The sequence below is a fragment of the Lithobates pipiens genome, unplaced genomic scaffold, assembly GCF_037356315.1.
Source record: "Lithobates pipiens isolate NorthernLeopardFrog02 unplaced genomic scaffold, aLitPip1_a1.2 Scaffold_19, whole genome shotgun sequence".
Classification (NCBI taxonomy): Eukaryota; Metazoa; Chordata; class Amphibia; order Anura; family Ranidae; genus Lithobates; species Lithobates pipiens.
The window spans coordinates 577,024,967-577,041,302 of NW_027507764.1; the positions used below are offsets into that span (position 1 = coordinate 577,024,967).

General features: G+C 45.7%; 1 protein-coding gene across 23 annotated transcripts in view; it reads right to left on the reverse strand.

Annotated features, from left to right (window-relative positions):
* PTK2 (protein tyrosine kinase 2) overlaps positions 1-16,336 on the reverse strand; it is a 549,666-nt gene that overhangs the window by 72,063 nt on the left and 461,267 nt on the right. For all 23 annotated transcript variants that reach the window (XM_077493396.1, XM_077493389.1, XM_077493392.1 and 20 more), the window contains 2 exons: positions 15,032-15,143; positions 242-328 (listed from right to left, as the gene is read on the reverse strand). In XM_077493396.1, the coding sequence (XP_077349522.1) occupies positions 242-328; positions 15,032-15,143 (199 nt within the window). The remainder of the gene's footprint in view (positions 1-241; positions 329-15,031; positions 15,144-16,336) is intronic.

Below are 16,336 nucleotides of genomic sequence, written 5' to 3' on the forward strand. Positions count from 1 at the left end.
CGATTTCAACTGAAGTCGCGCGATTTCAACTGAAGTCGCGCGATTTCAACTGAAGTCGCGCGATTTCAACTGAAGTCGCGCGATTTCAACTGAAGTCGCGCGATTTCAACTGAAGTCGCGCGATTTCAACTGAAGTCGCGCGATTTCAACTGAAGTCGCGCGATTTCAGAGCCCCATTCAGCGTGAACCTAGACTAAGCCTGCAAGGTTCTTGGAGATAAAAATGAAAATAGAATGGTTACCTGGTAGTGGTTGGGCTGCACCATGTGCTGCGGGCTGGGGAAGAAGCCTTCGCTGGATCTCGGGCTGGGGTATCCTGGTCTGCTGGGCTGCAAAACAGAAAAACATAGTCATTGAGAACAAGGAAGAGCATTTTGTTTGGTTAGTTAACCCTCTGTTATAACTGGACACACGGCAGCCCCGTCTAATCACCCCCATCAGCTGTCCGCTGCCAATCCTGTTGCACTGAAAAGGGGCAGCAGCAGTTGCCCGGACAGCTGTTACAACTCAGTGAGAAGGACACAGAGGACACCAGGACACTTCGTGTGGCTGAGTAGAAGTGTCAGAGTCAATAAACAGCCCCTGTACAGCCTCATTAAATGACCCGTCAGCCACACTCCCAGCTGTGAAAATTCTCAATCGCTAAGGTCAGAGATCAGCACCGAACTGCCAGCACCCGACAAGGTGCAAACAACAAGCAGAGCCAGGAAAATAAGCGTGAAACAATTCCTGAACAGTACAGTCATGTGGAAAGAACCGTTAAGAGGATTTATAGCTGCACACAAAGCACCACAGTGAAAAATATTGCATTCTGGTAACTGTAGTTTATAGCTGTAATGACAGTATTTGGTATATAAATTATTATTATTTTTTTTTTCTTTCACATGCCTATTATTCTCTCCACATCTACATGTAAACTACATTTACCAGCAAACATGTCAGTTACAGGAGTTGGGACAAAAAAATAAAATACCAGAGTTTGCAATTAGCTTTTATTCATGTGGTTTAAAGCGGACGTGTAACTCATGCTTATAATACCTTTGTGCCTTCCTGACCAACATGCAATAAAATTTTTTGTTCTTCAATTGATGCCTCTTCTATAACCCAGTGGGGCTGCTTTGATGGCCTGGTCTGTTTTGCTGGTTGGTAGAGGCCGGCAAGGCTTCTGTAAACGTCACAGAAGCCCGCCTCAGATTTTCTTTCAAGAGTGGTATATGAAAGAACACATCCCTTTAGACATGCATGCTTCTGCCTGCTGGCAACTGAGTGTTGCAAACTTTAGCTATGCAATCTGATGCTAAAAGGGATGCTGGGGTGTGTTTTTTTCATATAATGCTCTGTGTGATAGCTGGGAGTAAGAGAAGAGCTGTGGAAGGCAAGCAGCGATGATACAGATTTTTTTTTTATTGATTTTTTTTTAAAGCCCGTGGTGTGTGCACACACTCCAAAAACTCCACCTGATGCAAAAAAAAGTGCACACCAAAAAAAGCGAGACACAAAAATTGCACAGGGTGTACATAAGGTCCTCCGCCGAAGAGAAGGGACCTTTGCCCTAATCCCCCCCGGGTGTTAGGCTCCAGGCGGGGACTTGGTCTACCTGGCCAAAGCCAGATGGACCCCGTTCTCTGGGAGGTCTGCCGAAACAGACTACCCCAAGTACTAGGTGGGGCTCCCCCGAAGGGAGACCCCATGAGAGAAGGCGAACCAAACCAGAAGGCCATGTCCACACCCTTCCCAAGACATTTAGGGCAGGCCCAAGGACCTACACCCTACTAATCAAATGTGAAACAAAAAGTGTACACCAACAACCAAAAAAATAAAATGACAGACACAAACAAAGTGGGGAGAAGGGAAGTGGAGAAAGTGCAATGGTGCCATTGTTATGGTGCAATGGCTGGCCCTAAGGCCAGGAATAAAAATTCTTCTTATTCTGGCCAAAAGGCTTGGCCCAAGAGGTAGGTGCGTAAAAGTGTGATGGTGCAGTGGCCAAGGTAAACTCACTCACAGTGAGTAATTACGGCACCCCTGGACTGCCACTCTAGGGGCACATCCACCATGGGCTTCTTTTGGGACCCAGCCTTAGGCCAAACCCAGTGCCTCTCCTTCCCTATCAGGCGGTAACCATTCTGGCTTTCTCTAGAGGAGACCTATGAACAGCTCTCAGTTCGTCGAGCAGTCCGGTTTCGGCTCCCCCCTGATACTAACCAACCAGCTTACCATTACACCAAGTGGATTTGCACGGCCGCCCCCCAACACACTGCCATAGGCTAGGGACAGTAGCACAGCACCACCACTTGGTAACTGATAAGAACAGATACTACACTTGATCTTAGCCAAAAAGGCAATGATACAGATAAGGAAGAGAAGAGACTGTTTACTGAAGTCATTCAGACAGGAAATGAAGGCAGGTTCAAGATAGCCAATGCAGCTTCAGAGGGTTATATTATGGAGATACAAGTTTGCAACAAGTGTGGTGGAAGTGAAAAAATAATAAGGCTGGAGTTCAGTGTCTAAACACTCATCCCAAAGCCACGATCGTGAAAAATGGGGTGTGTGCGCAGAGACGCCAAAGAGAGGCCTTTGGGAGCCCACAGAGACCTGCAGCACATCTTTGCATTTGTAGGTTTCCTGCACGTGCCCAGACACTCGGGATCCTAGGCCTCACAGCTGCATGGTCTTCACACGTATGCATGGGAAACCCTCTGCATGTGAGCAAATCATCAGCGGGTCTGGAGGCCCTGTGGCACATGCAAGGACTCCGGTGGTGTGCAAGTGCCGGAGTGCAATACCATTCTCACCTAAACAAGAAAGAAGGAAGTGCTGCCTGGCAGCACAAAAAAATATCAGAAAGACCAAAATAAAAAATGTCAATTCATTGTGGAAGCGGGAGGGGAGGGGAGGGGAGGAAGAGTGAGGTAGCTTTACTGAGTGAATGTTTTTTTGTTTTTTTACGGTTCAGATTTAATTTGGTTCTCTTCAAGCCAGTTCAACTACACCAGCCTTTCTCAACACAGAGGAACCCTTAAAATAGTTTTCCAGTCTCGGGGAACCCCTGCCAAAAATTAGAAATCTACAACTCATGATACATTAGTGTGATGGTCAGTGGGAAGAATGGGCCTTACACTTGTGGTCATTGGAAAGAATTACCCCCTATAGATACCTAAAAAGCTCAATGGTGTCGGTGGGAATTTATCCGAGAGGCAGAAATGGCCCATTGCTGAAGGAACCCCTAGCAACCTCTGAAGGAACCCTGGTTGAGAATCACTGAACTACACATTCATCTAAGATTACCCTGTCCTGCAGGGTGACAACGCTGGTTGTTCTGCAGTGAAATCGAGCAGCAGCGTTGATACATCACAGGAACAGAGGACAGCTTTCATCACTGACTTTTGCCAACAAGTCAACATCTGCATAATTTTTTTTACAGCAGTAAAGCCAGCACCTATTGATCACAAAGGGTGCATCTGACAGCGCTCATCAGACGGCGTACAGAAGTTATTGCTCTATCCTCGTGGCAAGGTTACCTCTGGAGAGTTTGCTTCAAAAATCTTGACTTGGCACAAAAACCACAGTTTTGTTATTAAAATTCCAGCAACAAGGAAAGAATTAAAATACCTTGCAGCAGCCTGTAAACCTGCGTGACACATGTAAAACACGTGTGTATAGTAGAAATACAGATGTCTGGTCTGGCCAGCAATCTGCAGACAGGTCTGAACGCCACCATTGCATTGCATGTGGTACGGGGTACAAGACAGGAGTGCTAAATCATTGAATTGCGTTCTCAGCACCTCAAATCCAACTTCTTAGGCTTAATGTACACGGGACGTTTTTACACCCTCTCCTGAGCGATTTAACTTGACAGATAAAAACCCACGTTTAAAACATCTGTTTTGCCGCGTTTAGTGCCGTTTGCGCTTAGAAGCGTTTGAAAAAAAAAAAATGGCCAAGAACGAAAAACGCCTGTAAACGAAACGCGGCTAAATGTTGGCACCACGTTTGGCTGCGTTTTTCGTCTAAAAAGTCAGAAACTTCGGCATCTGAACTCATTTTTTTGCCTTCAAAGAAAAGCCTCCAAACGCAACTGCCTCAAAACAACATTAAAAGAACCTGTGTACATGTACACATAAGATAACATTGGATGAGTTCAGGGGCAGCTGAAAAAAAGCAGCCAACTGCCTCTGAACTTCCGATTCACAAAACAGCAGCGTACATGAGGCCTAAATCTTCTGCTGCCCAGGTAACATGTGCGAGAGGTTTCTGTGCTGAAAGTGTGCTCGCTGTGCGCTCCCAAAATAGACAGAGCTGTCAAAGACACCATTTGGCTGTGCGCTCCCAACATAGACGGAGCTGTCAAAGACACCATTTGGCTGTGCACTCCCAACAGAGACGGAGCTGTCAAAGAAAGACACCATTTGGCTGTGCACTCCCAACAATGAGGAGACGAAGCTGTCAAAGACACCATTTGGCTGTGCACTCCCAACATAGAGACTGAGCTGTGCTGGGTTGGTATCAGACAGGACCAGCTCCTGATTATGTGGCATCCAAGGTAATCTAGAGCCCAGGGCACACATGCTAAATTGCACCCCCCCCCTGCACATTTTGCCCTCAATCAAAGCTTCATCATAGGAATCAGAGAAAAGAATGTTAAAAAAAAACAAAAAAAAATGAAAAATGTTTAACTGTGACCCATTTAACAGATTGCCCTTTACTACCTGTCATGCAACTTGTTAAGACCTTGTGCTTGTACACCTCCAGTGGGTTACAGGTATCTAATCAACACCCCCCACCCAAATTGCCTCCCCCTGCAACTCACAATTGTACTCCTTTTCTTTTTCTCCCATTTAACCAATGGCGGTGGGTGGTATTTTTTTTTTGGGGGGGGGGGTCAGCAATCAATGCACCCACAGACCCCCGTTGGTCACCAGCCCCATACTTACCCCATCTTGGTCGCGGGCAGCGTTTTCTCCTCCTCAGCATCATGGCGGCTTCCGCTGTGCATCTCCTCCCTCCTCCTCCCAGGCCAATAAGATCGCTTCTCCTTTCGGCCAATCTTGTGACGGGTCCAGCTTCCGGATTGGCCGGGAGGAGAATCAGGAAGACAATAGCGAACATTCATTCGCTATTGTTACACAACTGGGTGGGATTAGGGTTCCCCCGAGCCCACCTTTTTTGAAGCCTGTAGAGCAGGGATATGCAATTAGCGGACCTTCAGCTGTTGTAGAAGTACAAGTTCCATGAGGCATAGCAAGACTCTGATAGCCACAAGTATGACACCCAGTGGCATAGAATGATGGGACTTGTAGTTTTGCAACAGCTGGAGGTCCGCTAGTTGCATATCCCTGCTGTAGAGCCTCTGGCTCCAATCATGTGAGTAAAAAAACAAAACAAAAAAAACATTGAAATCCATGCATCGGGTGCCCCGCATGTAGATTAAGGGGCCAGATGCATGGATAGGGGGGTGGCGCCCCTGTGCCCTGCCTTACAGGCCACCACAGCCCTTAACCACCTTGATTCATTCTCTATTCTGCTCTCTAAAATTGGGTCAATTAAAGCAAGACCTACATTGTACTATATTACCATGTCATCCATAATCATCAAAAGCATAGTTCTGCCTATGAAGGTAAGGGGCGCCTGTAGATAAAGAATGAATTGTGCAGTGTTAACCAAAGTTGACTACTGCCCTCGCTATAGGTGTAAGAAGCCATTTATGTACCTCCTGAAGGCGGACTGAGAAACTCCCAAAGATTGCATTCTCCCATCCTGCCTTGTTGCTAGGATGTTGCTAAGAGACTTCCAGCTGCTACTGCTTGGCCCCACTATCACCGTAGCGAACTCTCCGATTCACATTCCCTCAAATTCTCCCCTGACACAGTAGCTCTGAGCTCAGTGTTTGAGAGCTCACTCTTATGATGGTGAGAATGAACAGTAAGTTATTATGGGATTTTAGACTGCCTACAGAAAAATACACTGAAAGTGTATATACAACCCTAGCAATGAACGTCTTTATATCTGCTCTTTTTTAGGCTGATACCCTATTGAAAGTTACTGTTATATCGGTATAATAAGTGAAAGAAAAAAAAAAGAAAAAAAATAGATTCCTGCATTCATTTTTGTTTATTTTATTATTTTATATCAGCTCATAGCTCAGGTTCAGCAGACACAAGAGAGCATGGGAATGAGACAACACATGTCTCCCATCAGCACACAGCCATAAATATATCTAATATAATCAGAAGCCACACCACGGGGGCAATAAAACACACTTCACAACCAACATCCACGTGTCACCCAGATGAGGGTCAGTGAACCCAAAAAATAATTACACCTCCATCTCCCAGACTCCTCTTCATTCCATCAACAATTTTCACAGCAACTTTAATGCAGCAAGATTAACAATGTTACAAAACTAAAATAAATGACAAATAAAATGACTGACTAGAGCCAAATATGTGACGACGTTCCGTATAAATAGCGATGCACCAGAATTTTGGCCGGCAAAAATGACTAGGGTTTTTTTTTTCCCAGCATTGTGCCGAAAGCAAAAAAGAAAGTGCCGATAACGGCTGCTGAAAACGCCAGCGATTTTGACACGATTTTGCCTTTCTTATGGTGCGTTTCATAGGTCACGTAACTCAAACAATGCATCATAAATGCAACGAGATGCGTCTTGCTGCATTTTCCAGACATTTCAATGGGGAGGTGCGATTTTTGTGCGGTTTGCCAAATATACTGCAAAAATGCAGCAACCAGGTTTTTTAACACCCCTCAAAAAAAAAAAATGCCTGATAACGGGTAACAATGAATTAGTATTCATTTAAATTTATGATATTAATTAAAATGGCAGATCTAATACATAAAAAAAAAATATATATATATATACACACACACACACACATATATATATATACATATACACACACACACACATATATACACACACACACATATATATATATATATATATATACACACATACACACACACACAATTTTTTTAATATAAACTGTCAATATTTTGGTTTCAGCTAAGTGTATCCTGAATTTTTGGTACTGAAATTTTCATTTCGGTGCACCACTACATATAAAAGCAAACTGCATCACCACAAAAACACTTATAACGGCCTTCCGCAGAAGTAGAAAAGATGTAGCTGGATAGCCGCACTCCAAATTATTCAACTTTATTTCAAAAATGTAATTAAAATCATAGCATCTAGGCTTGTATACAGACTAACTGCACAGCTATGACTAAGCACCGTGTTCGGTGTGAAACATGTCAGCGGCTGTGCAGTTAGTCTGCATACAAGTCTAGATGCTATGATTTTATTTACACTTTTTGAAATAAAGTTGAATAATTTGGAGTGCGGCTATCCAGCTACATCTTTTCTACTTCAGTTCCTGTTGCAAACAGAGCCAGCACCCTGTGGGATTGTGGAGGCAGCTTTGGGAGAAGTCATTACATTGGAGCGGTAATTCTTTGTATTTCTATCGGCTTTTCCCAGAAGATGTGTCTATAGGACTCCAAAGATACCAATCAGATTCAAGCAATCATGGGGCTGGGGGCCAAAAGACTGGTCTCCATGTGTGTGGACACCCCCAACGATGGAGTTCAGGTGTTTCCGGTGACAGATACTGGTAATACTACAGCATACACTGACATTTTGGACAATAGTGCTCTTCCAACCTTGCAGGTAACACTTTGGCAAAGAGCCTTTTCTGTTCCAGCATGACTGTGCCCCTATGTACAATGCCAGATCCTTAAAGACATGGTTTGACCAGTTAGATTATAAGCTCTCACAGACAAGGCCCTCCTAACTTTCTTTTCTTGACTGTATTGTACATGTACTGTCTCTTGCTATCTGTTGTGCGCAGTCATGTTTGAACAGGAAGGGGCCATCCCCAAACTGTTCTTACAAAGTTAGGAGCATGAAATTGTCCAAAATGTCTTGGTATTCTGACGCCTTAAGAGTTCCCTTCACTGGAACCAAGGAGCCAAGTCCAACCCCTGAAAAACAACCCCACACCATAATCCCCCTCCACCAAATGATTTGGACCAGTGCACAAAGCAAGGTCCATAAAGACATGGATGAGGGAGTTTGGGATGGAGGAACTTAAAGCGGGAGTCCACCGGGACTTCGCGTTTTTTTTTTTTTTTTTTAAAAGCCAGCAGCTAGAAATACTGCAGCTGCTGACTTTTAAATAGTGACACTTACCTGTCCAGCGCGCCCGCGATGTCGGCACCCGAAGCCGATCGCTCGCTCGTCTGTCGGGTCCTGCCGCCGCCATCTTGGGTATGGGAATCAGGAAATGGAGCCTTTCGGCTTCATTTCCCAGTTCCCTACTGCGCATGCGCGAGCCGCGCGGCGCAATCCGGACGGTCCCCGCTGCCTCTGGGAGCTGTGTGTTTCCCAGCAGGCAGCGGGGCACTTGCTGAAGGGGGCGGGCGCTTGCGGAAAGGGGCGCAACGTACGCCCCTTTCCGCAGAGAGCTAGCCCGGAAGTGGGTGCAGTTACCTGGATTATCCAGGTAACTGCACCCCCCTCCCCCCTGAAAGGTGCCGATTGTGGCGCCGGAGGGGGGGGGGGGGATTCCGATGAGCGGAGGTCCATTTTAGGATGGACCTCCGCTTTAACTGGCCTGCACAGAGTCCTGACCTCAACCCGACAGAACACATTTGGGATGAATTAGAGTGGTAACTGTGAGCCAGACCTTTGCGTCCAACATCAGTGCCTGACCTCACAAATGCGCTTCTGGAAGAATGGTCAAACATTCCCATAGACACACTCCTAAACCTTGTGGACGGCCTTCCCAGAAGAGTTGAAGCTGTTGTAGCTGCAAAGGGTGGGCCAACTCAATATTGAACCCTACGGACTAAGACTGGGATGCCATTAAAGTTCATGTGCATGTAAAGGCAGGCGTCCCAATACTTTTAGTACAGTGTACATGAAAATGTTAAAGATGATGAAATACACAAATATGAATACACGCAGAAAAAAAAAAGAATATATAGGATAACCTACACTTTTTGAGAACATGTGCATTGTTGACGCGTTTTGCAGTGTCCCGGGTGTGTTCCATTCAGAAAAAGTACAACGTGTTCTACTTTTCTTGACTGCACTGGAATGCACTGCACTGGTGCGAGCTAGAGCAGTGGTCTCCAAACTGCAGCTCAGGGGCCAGATGTGGCCCTTTGCTTGACTTTATCTGGCCCTTGGGGCACTATTCCACCAACTGAAACCAATGATGGGGCACTATTCCACCAACTGAAACCAATGATGGGGTGCTATTCCACCAACTGAAACCAATGATGAGGCACTATCCCACCAACTGAAACCAATGATGGGGCACTATTCCACCAACTGAAACCAATGATGGGGTGCTATTCCACCAACTGAAACCAATGATGAGGCACTATCCCACCAACTAAAACCAATGACGGGGCACTATTCCACCAACTGAAACCAATGATGAGGCACTATCCCACCAACTGAAACCAATGATGAGGCACTATCCCACCAACTGAAACCAATGATGAGGCACTATTCCACCAACTGAAACCAATGATGAGGCACTATTCCACCAACTGAAACCAATGATGGGGTGCTATTCCACCAACTGAAACCAATGATGGGGCACTACTCCACCAACTGAAACCAATGATGGGGCACTACTCCACCAACTGAAACCAATGATGGGGCACTACTCCACCAACTGAAACCAATGATGGGGCACTACTCCACCAACTGAAACCAATGATGGGGCACCATTCCACCAACTGAAACCAATGATGGGGTGCTATTCCACCAACTGAAACCAATGATGAGGCACTATCCCACCAACTAAAACCAATGACGGGGCACTATTCCACCAACTGAAACCAATGATGAGGCACTATCCCACCAACTGAAACCAATGATGAGGCACTATCCCACCAACTGAAACCAATGATGAGGCACTATTCCACCAACTGAAACCAATGATGAGGCACTATTCCACCAACTGAAACCAATGATGGGGTGCTATTCCACCAACTGAAACCAATGATGGGGCACTACTCCACCAACTGAAACCAATGATGGGGCACTACTCCACCAACTGAAACCAATGATGGGGCACTACTCCACCAACTGAAACCAATGATGGGGCACTACTCCACCAACTGAAACCAATGATGGGGCACCATTCCACCAACTGAAACCAATGATGGGGCACCATTCCACCAACTGAAACCAATGACGGGGAACTATTCCACCAACTGAAACCAATGATGGGGCACTATTCCACCAACTGAAACCAATGATGGGGCACTATTCCACCAACTGAAACCAATGATGGGGCACTATTCCACCAACTGAAACCAATGATGGGGCACTATTCCACCAACTGAAATCAACGGTGGGGAACTATCCCACCAACTGAAACCAATGATGGGACACTATTCCACCAACTGAAACCAATGATGGGGAACTATTCCACCAACTGAAACCAATGATGGGACACTATTCCACCAACTGAAACCAATGATGGGACACTATTCCACCAACTGAAACCAATGATGGGACACTATTCCACCAACTGAAACCAATGATGGGACACTATTCCACCAACTGAAACCAATGATGGGGCACTATTCCACCAACTGAAACCAATGATGGGGAACTATTCCACCAACTGAAACCAATGATGGGGAACTATTCCACCAACTGAAACCAATGATGGGGAACTATTCCACCAACTGAAACCAATGATGGGGAACTATTCCACCAACTGAAACCAATGATGGGGAACTATTCCACCAACTGAAACCAATGACGGGGCACTATTCCACCAACTGAAACCAATGATGGTACACCATTCCCCCTACTGACACTATCAATTCCCGCTATTCTTCTCATTGATATCAACAATTGGGGCACTATTACTCCAATTAAAGCCAACAATGAGACATTTTCTACTCTCACTGGCCAGTCTGCAGCCCCCCCCCCCCCCCCCCCCAAGTCTGAAGGACAGTAAACTGGCCCTTTGCTTAGAAAGTTTGGAGACACCTGGACTAGAGCAATGGAAATCCATGTTAAACACTGTCCCCATGCGTTTTGTGATGCAGAAAACACACTGGACTGCATCTGGTGTGTAGCATAAAGCATAATAATAATTATTAATAAGACATCACATAATGTTTACAAGCAGTGATCTAAAGACAACATTAGCTATGGAACAACGTTCAACACAATTTTCTCCTACTGACGGTAAAAAAAAAAAAAAAAAAAGTGTCATAAAATGTTATCACCAACACCATTTCCTACACATGTAACGTGGAATAGAGTCCTCTGCAGGGACAGGCCTCAAAAAAACACCAAACTATGTCAAACATCAGGACAGCAACTTCCTGAGAGGAAATTCTCAAACTGATAGAAGTCTAGAAACTATGAATAAACACAACCTACATGAAGAGCGAAGAATTCACCAGAGGAATCCACCGGCAGGCAGGTTATTGTAACTTATAAATAATACCAGAAATGATTCATATAACGAGTCCCCTTTTCTGATGCAACCAATCAGAACATTATTTATTAGCTCTGTTTTTCCATGACATTTGGCCAGTCATAGATCAGCAGATAATTGTCATCTGGCCAGTCTAGCCATAGATGGAAAGATAATTCAAGAGTGACGGGGGTGGGGGAGGGGACAGACAGCGAACCATCCTCATACCAGTATACGGAGTACCAGGACCTGTCAAAATGCTTGCCCTTGATGCCAACAATGTTGCAAAAATGTATGTTGCCCCCCCCCTCCCCCACATATAACTAAGCAAGATCTTCACATTGGTATTCCGCCTCCTCCATTCACAGATCGCCATTTATTCATAGAAGCTATAGTACAGCTTCTAAGAATGGAGGAGGAGGAGGAGGGGCAGAAAAGACAGGCATAGTTGCCACTTTTATGTGTCTGTCATGGGTCCCTCGTCCTGTAATAAAAGTAAGGGCCGGTTCACACTGCAGGCGAGGCGAGGCGACTCCGACTTGCCTAGCCGCGACCTGCAGCGGCCTCGGCGGCGACTTGCAAATTACTTCTGTATAGAAGTCAATGCAAGTCGCCCCGAGGTCGCCCGAAAGTAGTACAGGAACCTTTTTTCTGAGTCGGAGCGACTCGAGTCGCTCCTCTCAGAACGGTTCCATTGTACAGAACGGGGGCGACTTGCGGGAGCGAGGCGAGGCGAGTCGTGTCGCCTCGCATCGCCCGCTGTGTGAACCGGCCCTAAAGGTTTAGATACTATAAACGTTTAATAGGAGAGCCAGAGAACAAAAGCAGTTGGCAGTATCTTGTCTCTTGGGGGCTCCATTGCTGAGTTCCCAGATATGCACACCTGCTATGCCCATTATGAAGGGTTCTCACCCTCCCTGTACACCACCTCTGCCTATTATGAGGGGTTCCCACCATTCCTGCACTGAGATCCCACGTCTGTACACCTGCTGTGGCCATTATGATGGGTTCCCAACATCCTTGTGCTGAGTTACTGGGCCTGTACACCCATTAAAAAGGTTCTCCAGTCATCCTCCTGCTCAGTTCTAATGTCTGTATACTTTCTATGCCCATTACGAAGGAAGGATTCCCACCATCCCTGTGCTAAGCTCTCAGGTCTGTACACATCCTTTGCCCATTATGAAGGGTCCCCACCATCCCAGGCCTGTACACCCGCTGGGGCCATTATAAGGCCATTATAAGGGGCTCTAGTCATCCTCTAGCTCAGTTCCCAGGCCCGTACACCTGCTGTGGCCATTATGAGGGGTTCCTACCATCCCTGTGTGGAGTTCCTGGGTCTATACACCTGCATCCCCTGATGAAGTCACGTGATGTGATGTCACGCGTAGGGACGGGAAGGAAGCTGACTGTGGATGCACTTTCTGCTGATTACTAGAAAAAGGCTTTTTTCTATCTATTAATGTGTGAGTACCCTGTGTATGAAAATGTTTAATAAATGCTATTTGTGAAATACTACACTATGGTATTCCCTCTCTATTAATCTATTGGGTCCTCTGGAGCAATAAGAATAAAATTTAAAGGAGAAGGCGACCAAATTTACCAGGAGAGAAGACATATAAAGAAATCTATATACCTCTATGTGAATCCCTCCTTGCTATAGGTAAGGGGCCACTGCCCACTAAAGTGTGATCACAGCGGGATTAAGCACTGGGAGATCCACACCTCAGTTGAATTTGCACAAGTTTGCACAAAGCACTTGCACTTAAAGGAGACCGCTGTTTATTTATGGACTTGAATATTTATATATTTTTCTTTTTGATGGATTTCAATATGTAATCTATAGAGGCCGGATTCATTCTGATATAACGTATGTTACAGCCGGCTCTGTAGTGCGTTTACTACTATATATATTTTTTGTTTATTCTAAAGTTTATTCCCATGTGATCAGGAGAGGGTACCCTCTTTTTGGTCTAGGTATACTCTTTCTTATTTTCTTGTATATCATTTGTTTATTATCAGGGTGGTTCACTTATATCACCTCTGGAGAGTGTTTACTATTTGCACATTTATAAGACGCACTTGGCACTTTATGATCAATTCACTGTTTTTGGCTTTGCACTCAATTGAAGCAGTTGTGTTTCCGTGGAGCTTTTCAATTGACTCTGTAGTGCGTTTACTTTTTTTTTTTTTTTTTTTTTGCATTTTCTCTGCATTTTATCAAAATAGTAATTTAAGAGACTGTTTTTAGTTAGTTACTTACCTTTGTTCACTTGATTTTCATTTATTTGGATTCTATCACCTCTGTGGTGTGTTTATTTTATTTAATGTAGCACTTTGCACTTTTTGATATTATTCAGTAGACATTTATATATATATATTTTTATATTACACTATTGATTTATGTAATTAGGCATTATACTTATCATCCTCAGAGGGTTATTTAATATAGGGGCAGCGCAATACCAACATATCTTTAGTTTCATATTAAGTGGATACGGTGTGATCCATTCCGGTAGTAGCAGCAGCCCCTGACATTTGATAGATCACCAGTGGTAGCGCAGGAATAAAACACTATCATTATGAGGGGTCCCCACCATCCCTTTGCTGAGTTCCCAGGCCTGTACACCCACTGGGACCATTATAGGGGGCTCTAGTCATCCTCTTGCTCAGTTCCCGTACCAGTACACCTGCTGTGCCCATTATGAGGGGTTCCTACCATGCTGTGGCCATTATAAGGGGCTCTAGTCATCCTCTTGCTCAGTCCCTGGGCCAGTACACCTGCTGTGTCCATTATGAGGGGTTCCTACCATCCCTGCGCGGAGTTCCAGGGTCTGTACACCTGCTGTGTCCATTATGAGAGGTCCCCACCATCCCTATACACCTGCTGGGGCCATTATAAGGGGCTCTAATCATCCTCCTCAGTTCCCAGGCCCGTACACCTGCTGTGCCCATTATGAGGGGTTCTTACCATGCTGTGGCCATTATAAGGGGCTCAAGTCATCTTCTTGCTCAGTTCCCGAGCCAGTACACCTGCTGTGTTCATTATGAGGGGTCCCCACCATCCCTGTGCGGAGTTCCAGAGTCTGTACACCTGCTGTGTCCATTATGAGAGGTCCCCACCATCCCTATACACCTGCTGGGGCCATTATATGGGGCTCTAATCATCATCCTGCTCAGTTCCCAGGCCCTTACACTTGCCGTGCCCATTATGAGGGGTTAGTACCATGCTGTGGCCATTATAAGGGGCTCTAGTCATCCTCTTACTCAGTTCCCGGGCCAGTACACCTGCTGTGCCCATTATGAGGGGTCCCCACCATCCCTGTGCCAAGTTCCTAGGTCTGTACACCTGCTGTGGCCATTGGCAGGGGGGCTCTAGTCATCCTTCTGCTAAATTCCAGATCTGTATGGAACCCAAGCAAAATAAACCCATTATTTTCCTTCCCACCCCCCTACAACCTGCTGAGGGAAGATACACTCCTGCAGTGGCATTTTAAAATGCAATAATGCACAAAAACCAATACATTTTTAAAATTTGAGGACAATTCATCTACTGACCTTGGGCGGTGCCTCGTCTGAGCCCGCGGAATCCCAGGACACAGTCACCTGCCTCCTGGACTCCATTCTCATCCGCTCCTCTTGCTGAATCTTCTCCTCTTCTAGGATTGTACTGCAAAGAGAATGAAAGGACAGGGGTGTTGAGTGTTAGCCTCTGACAAGACACAGTGGGGATATCTACTATAGGCATGTCATTTCAGCTGTCACTATGCCCCCCCCCCCCCCCTTCACAAAGAGAAGGCTGTATTTTCCATCACTGGGTATTCCTCCAGCAGACCCGCTACAGAAGTTAAATTGTAAGCCTGTTTACTACGATATAAAAGTACTGCAGCAGAAAGCAGTGACAGAAGTTAAACATCCTACCACAGGAATGCAGGAAAAACTGAGACCCAAGAGTGGACTTCTTCACCAATACTGATATAAAGCTAAAGATTACATTTACAGCAAAACATGTAATATTAAAAAGTGTATTGCCGCCCTGCCCAGACTTCTGCCTTTAGTTTTTGGATAGAGTGGGGAAGGGCTTCGCTGCTCCGTTGAAGAGATTTCCCTTCACTTTCATGTCCAGGTGACAACCGTTTCACCAGACAGGAAGCAAGGACAAATTTCCAGGAAGGACAACAATTAGGCTGAGGGGGGTCCTAGTCTTCATATACTCTATGGGAATAAAAAAGCAATTAATATTTCTGCCTGTGTAGCTATTCGAGGTTCCTACCTAATGAAATGGTTGTCACCGGGACAGGAAGCAAAGGAAAATCTCTCTAATGGAGGTTCAGATAGCAATAAAAAACGGACAAGGGTTCTAATGCTTTACACTGGCCATAGATGGATCAAATCTCAGCCGGTTCAGCAAGGAGCGCCGTCATTCAATCCATCTATGGGCAGGGATGGCTGTACTTAAGTGGTGTTCCAGCCCAAAAAGCAAAAAATAAATAAAAATAAAAAATAAAATCATGAATGTGCCTAAAAAATAAAAAAAAATAAAAGTTTTTTTACTTACCTCTAAATGCCTGGTGCTAGGTGGTCCCTCGTAGTCTGCCTTCTTCAGTGCCTGGGCTCTTGATGTCACTTACCCTCGGCGCAGGAAGGGCCCAGCTCTGCCCACTCACTCTTGTCAATCATCTGGGATACGTGACAGGCCCCAGATGATTGCACGGCCAGTAGCGACACGCAGGGCCGCTCGCGCAGTGGGTGCCTGGCTGTGAAGCCACAGCCGCGCGCCCACATTTACAATGCCGGCGTCGGCAAACGGAGGGGGAGACAAGCGGGGCTTCGATCCCCCGCAACGCTGGACCCTGGGACAGG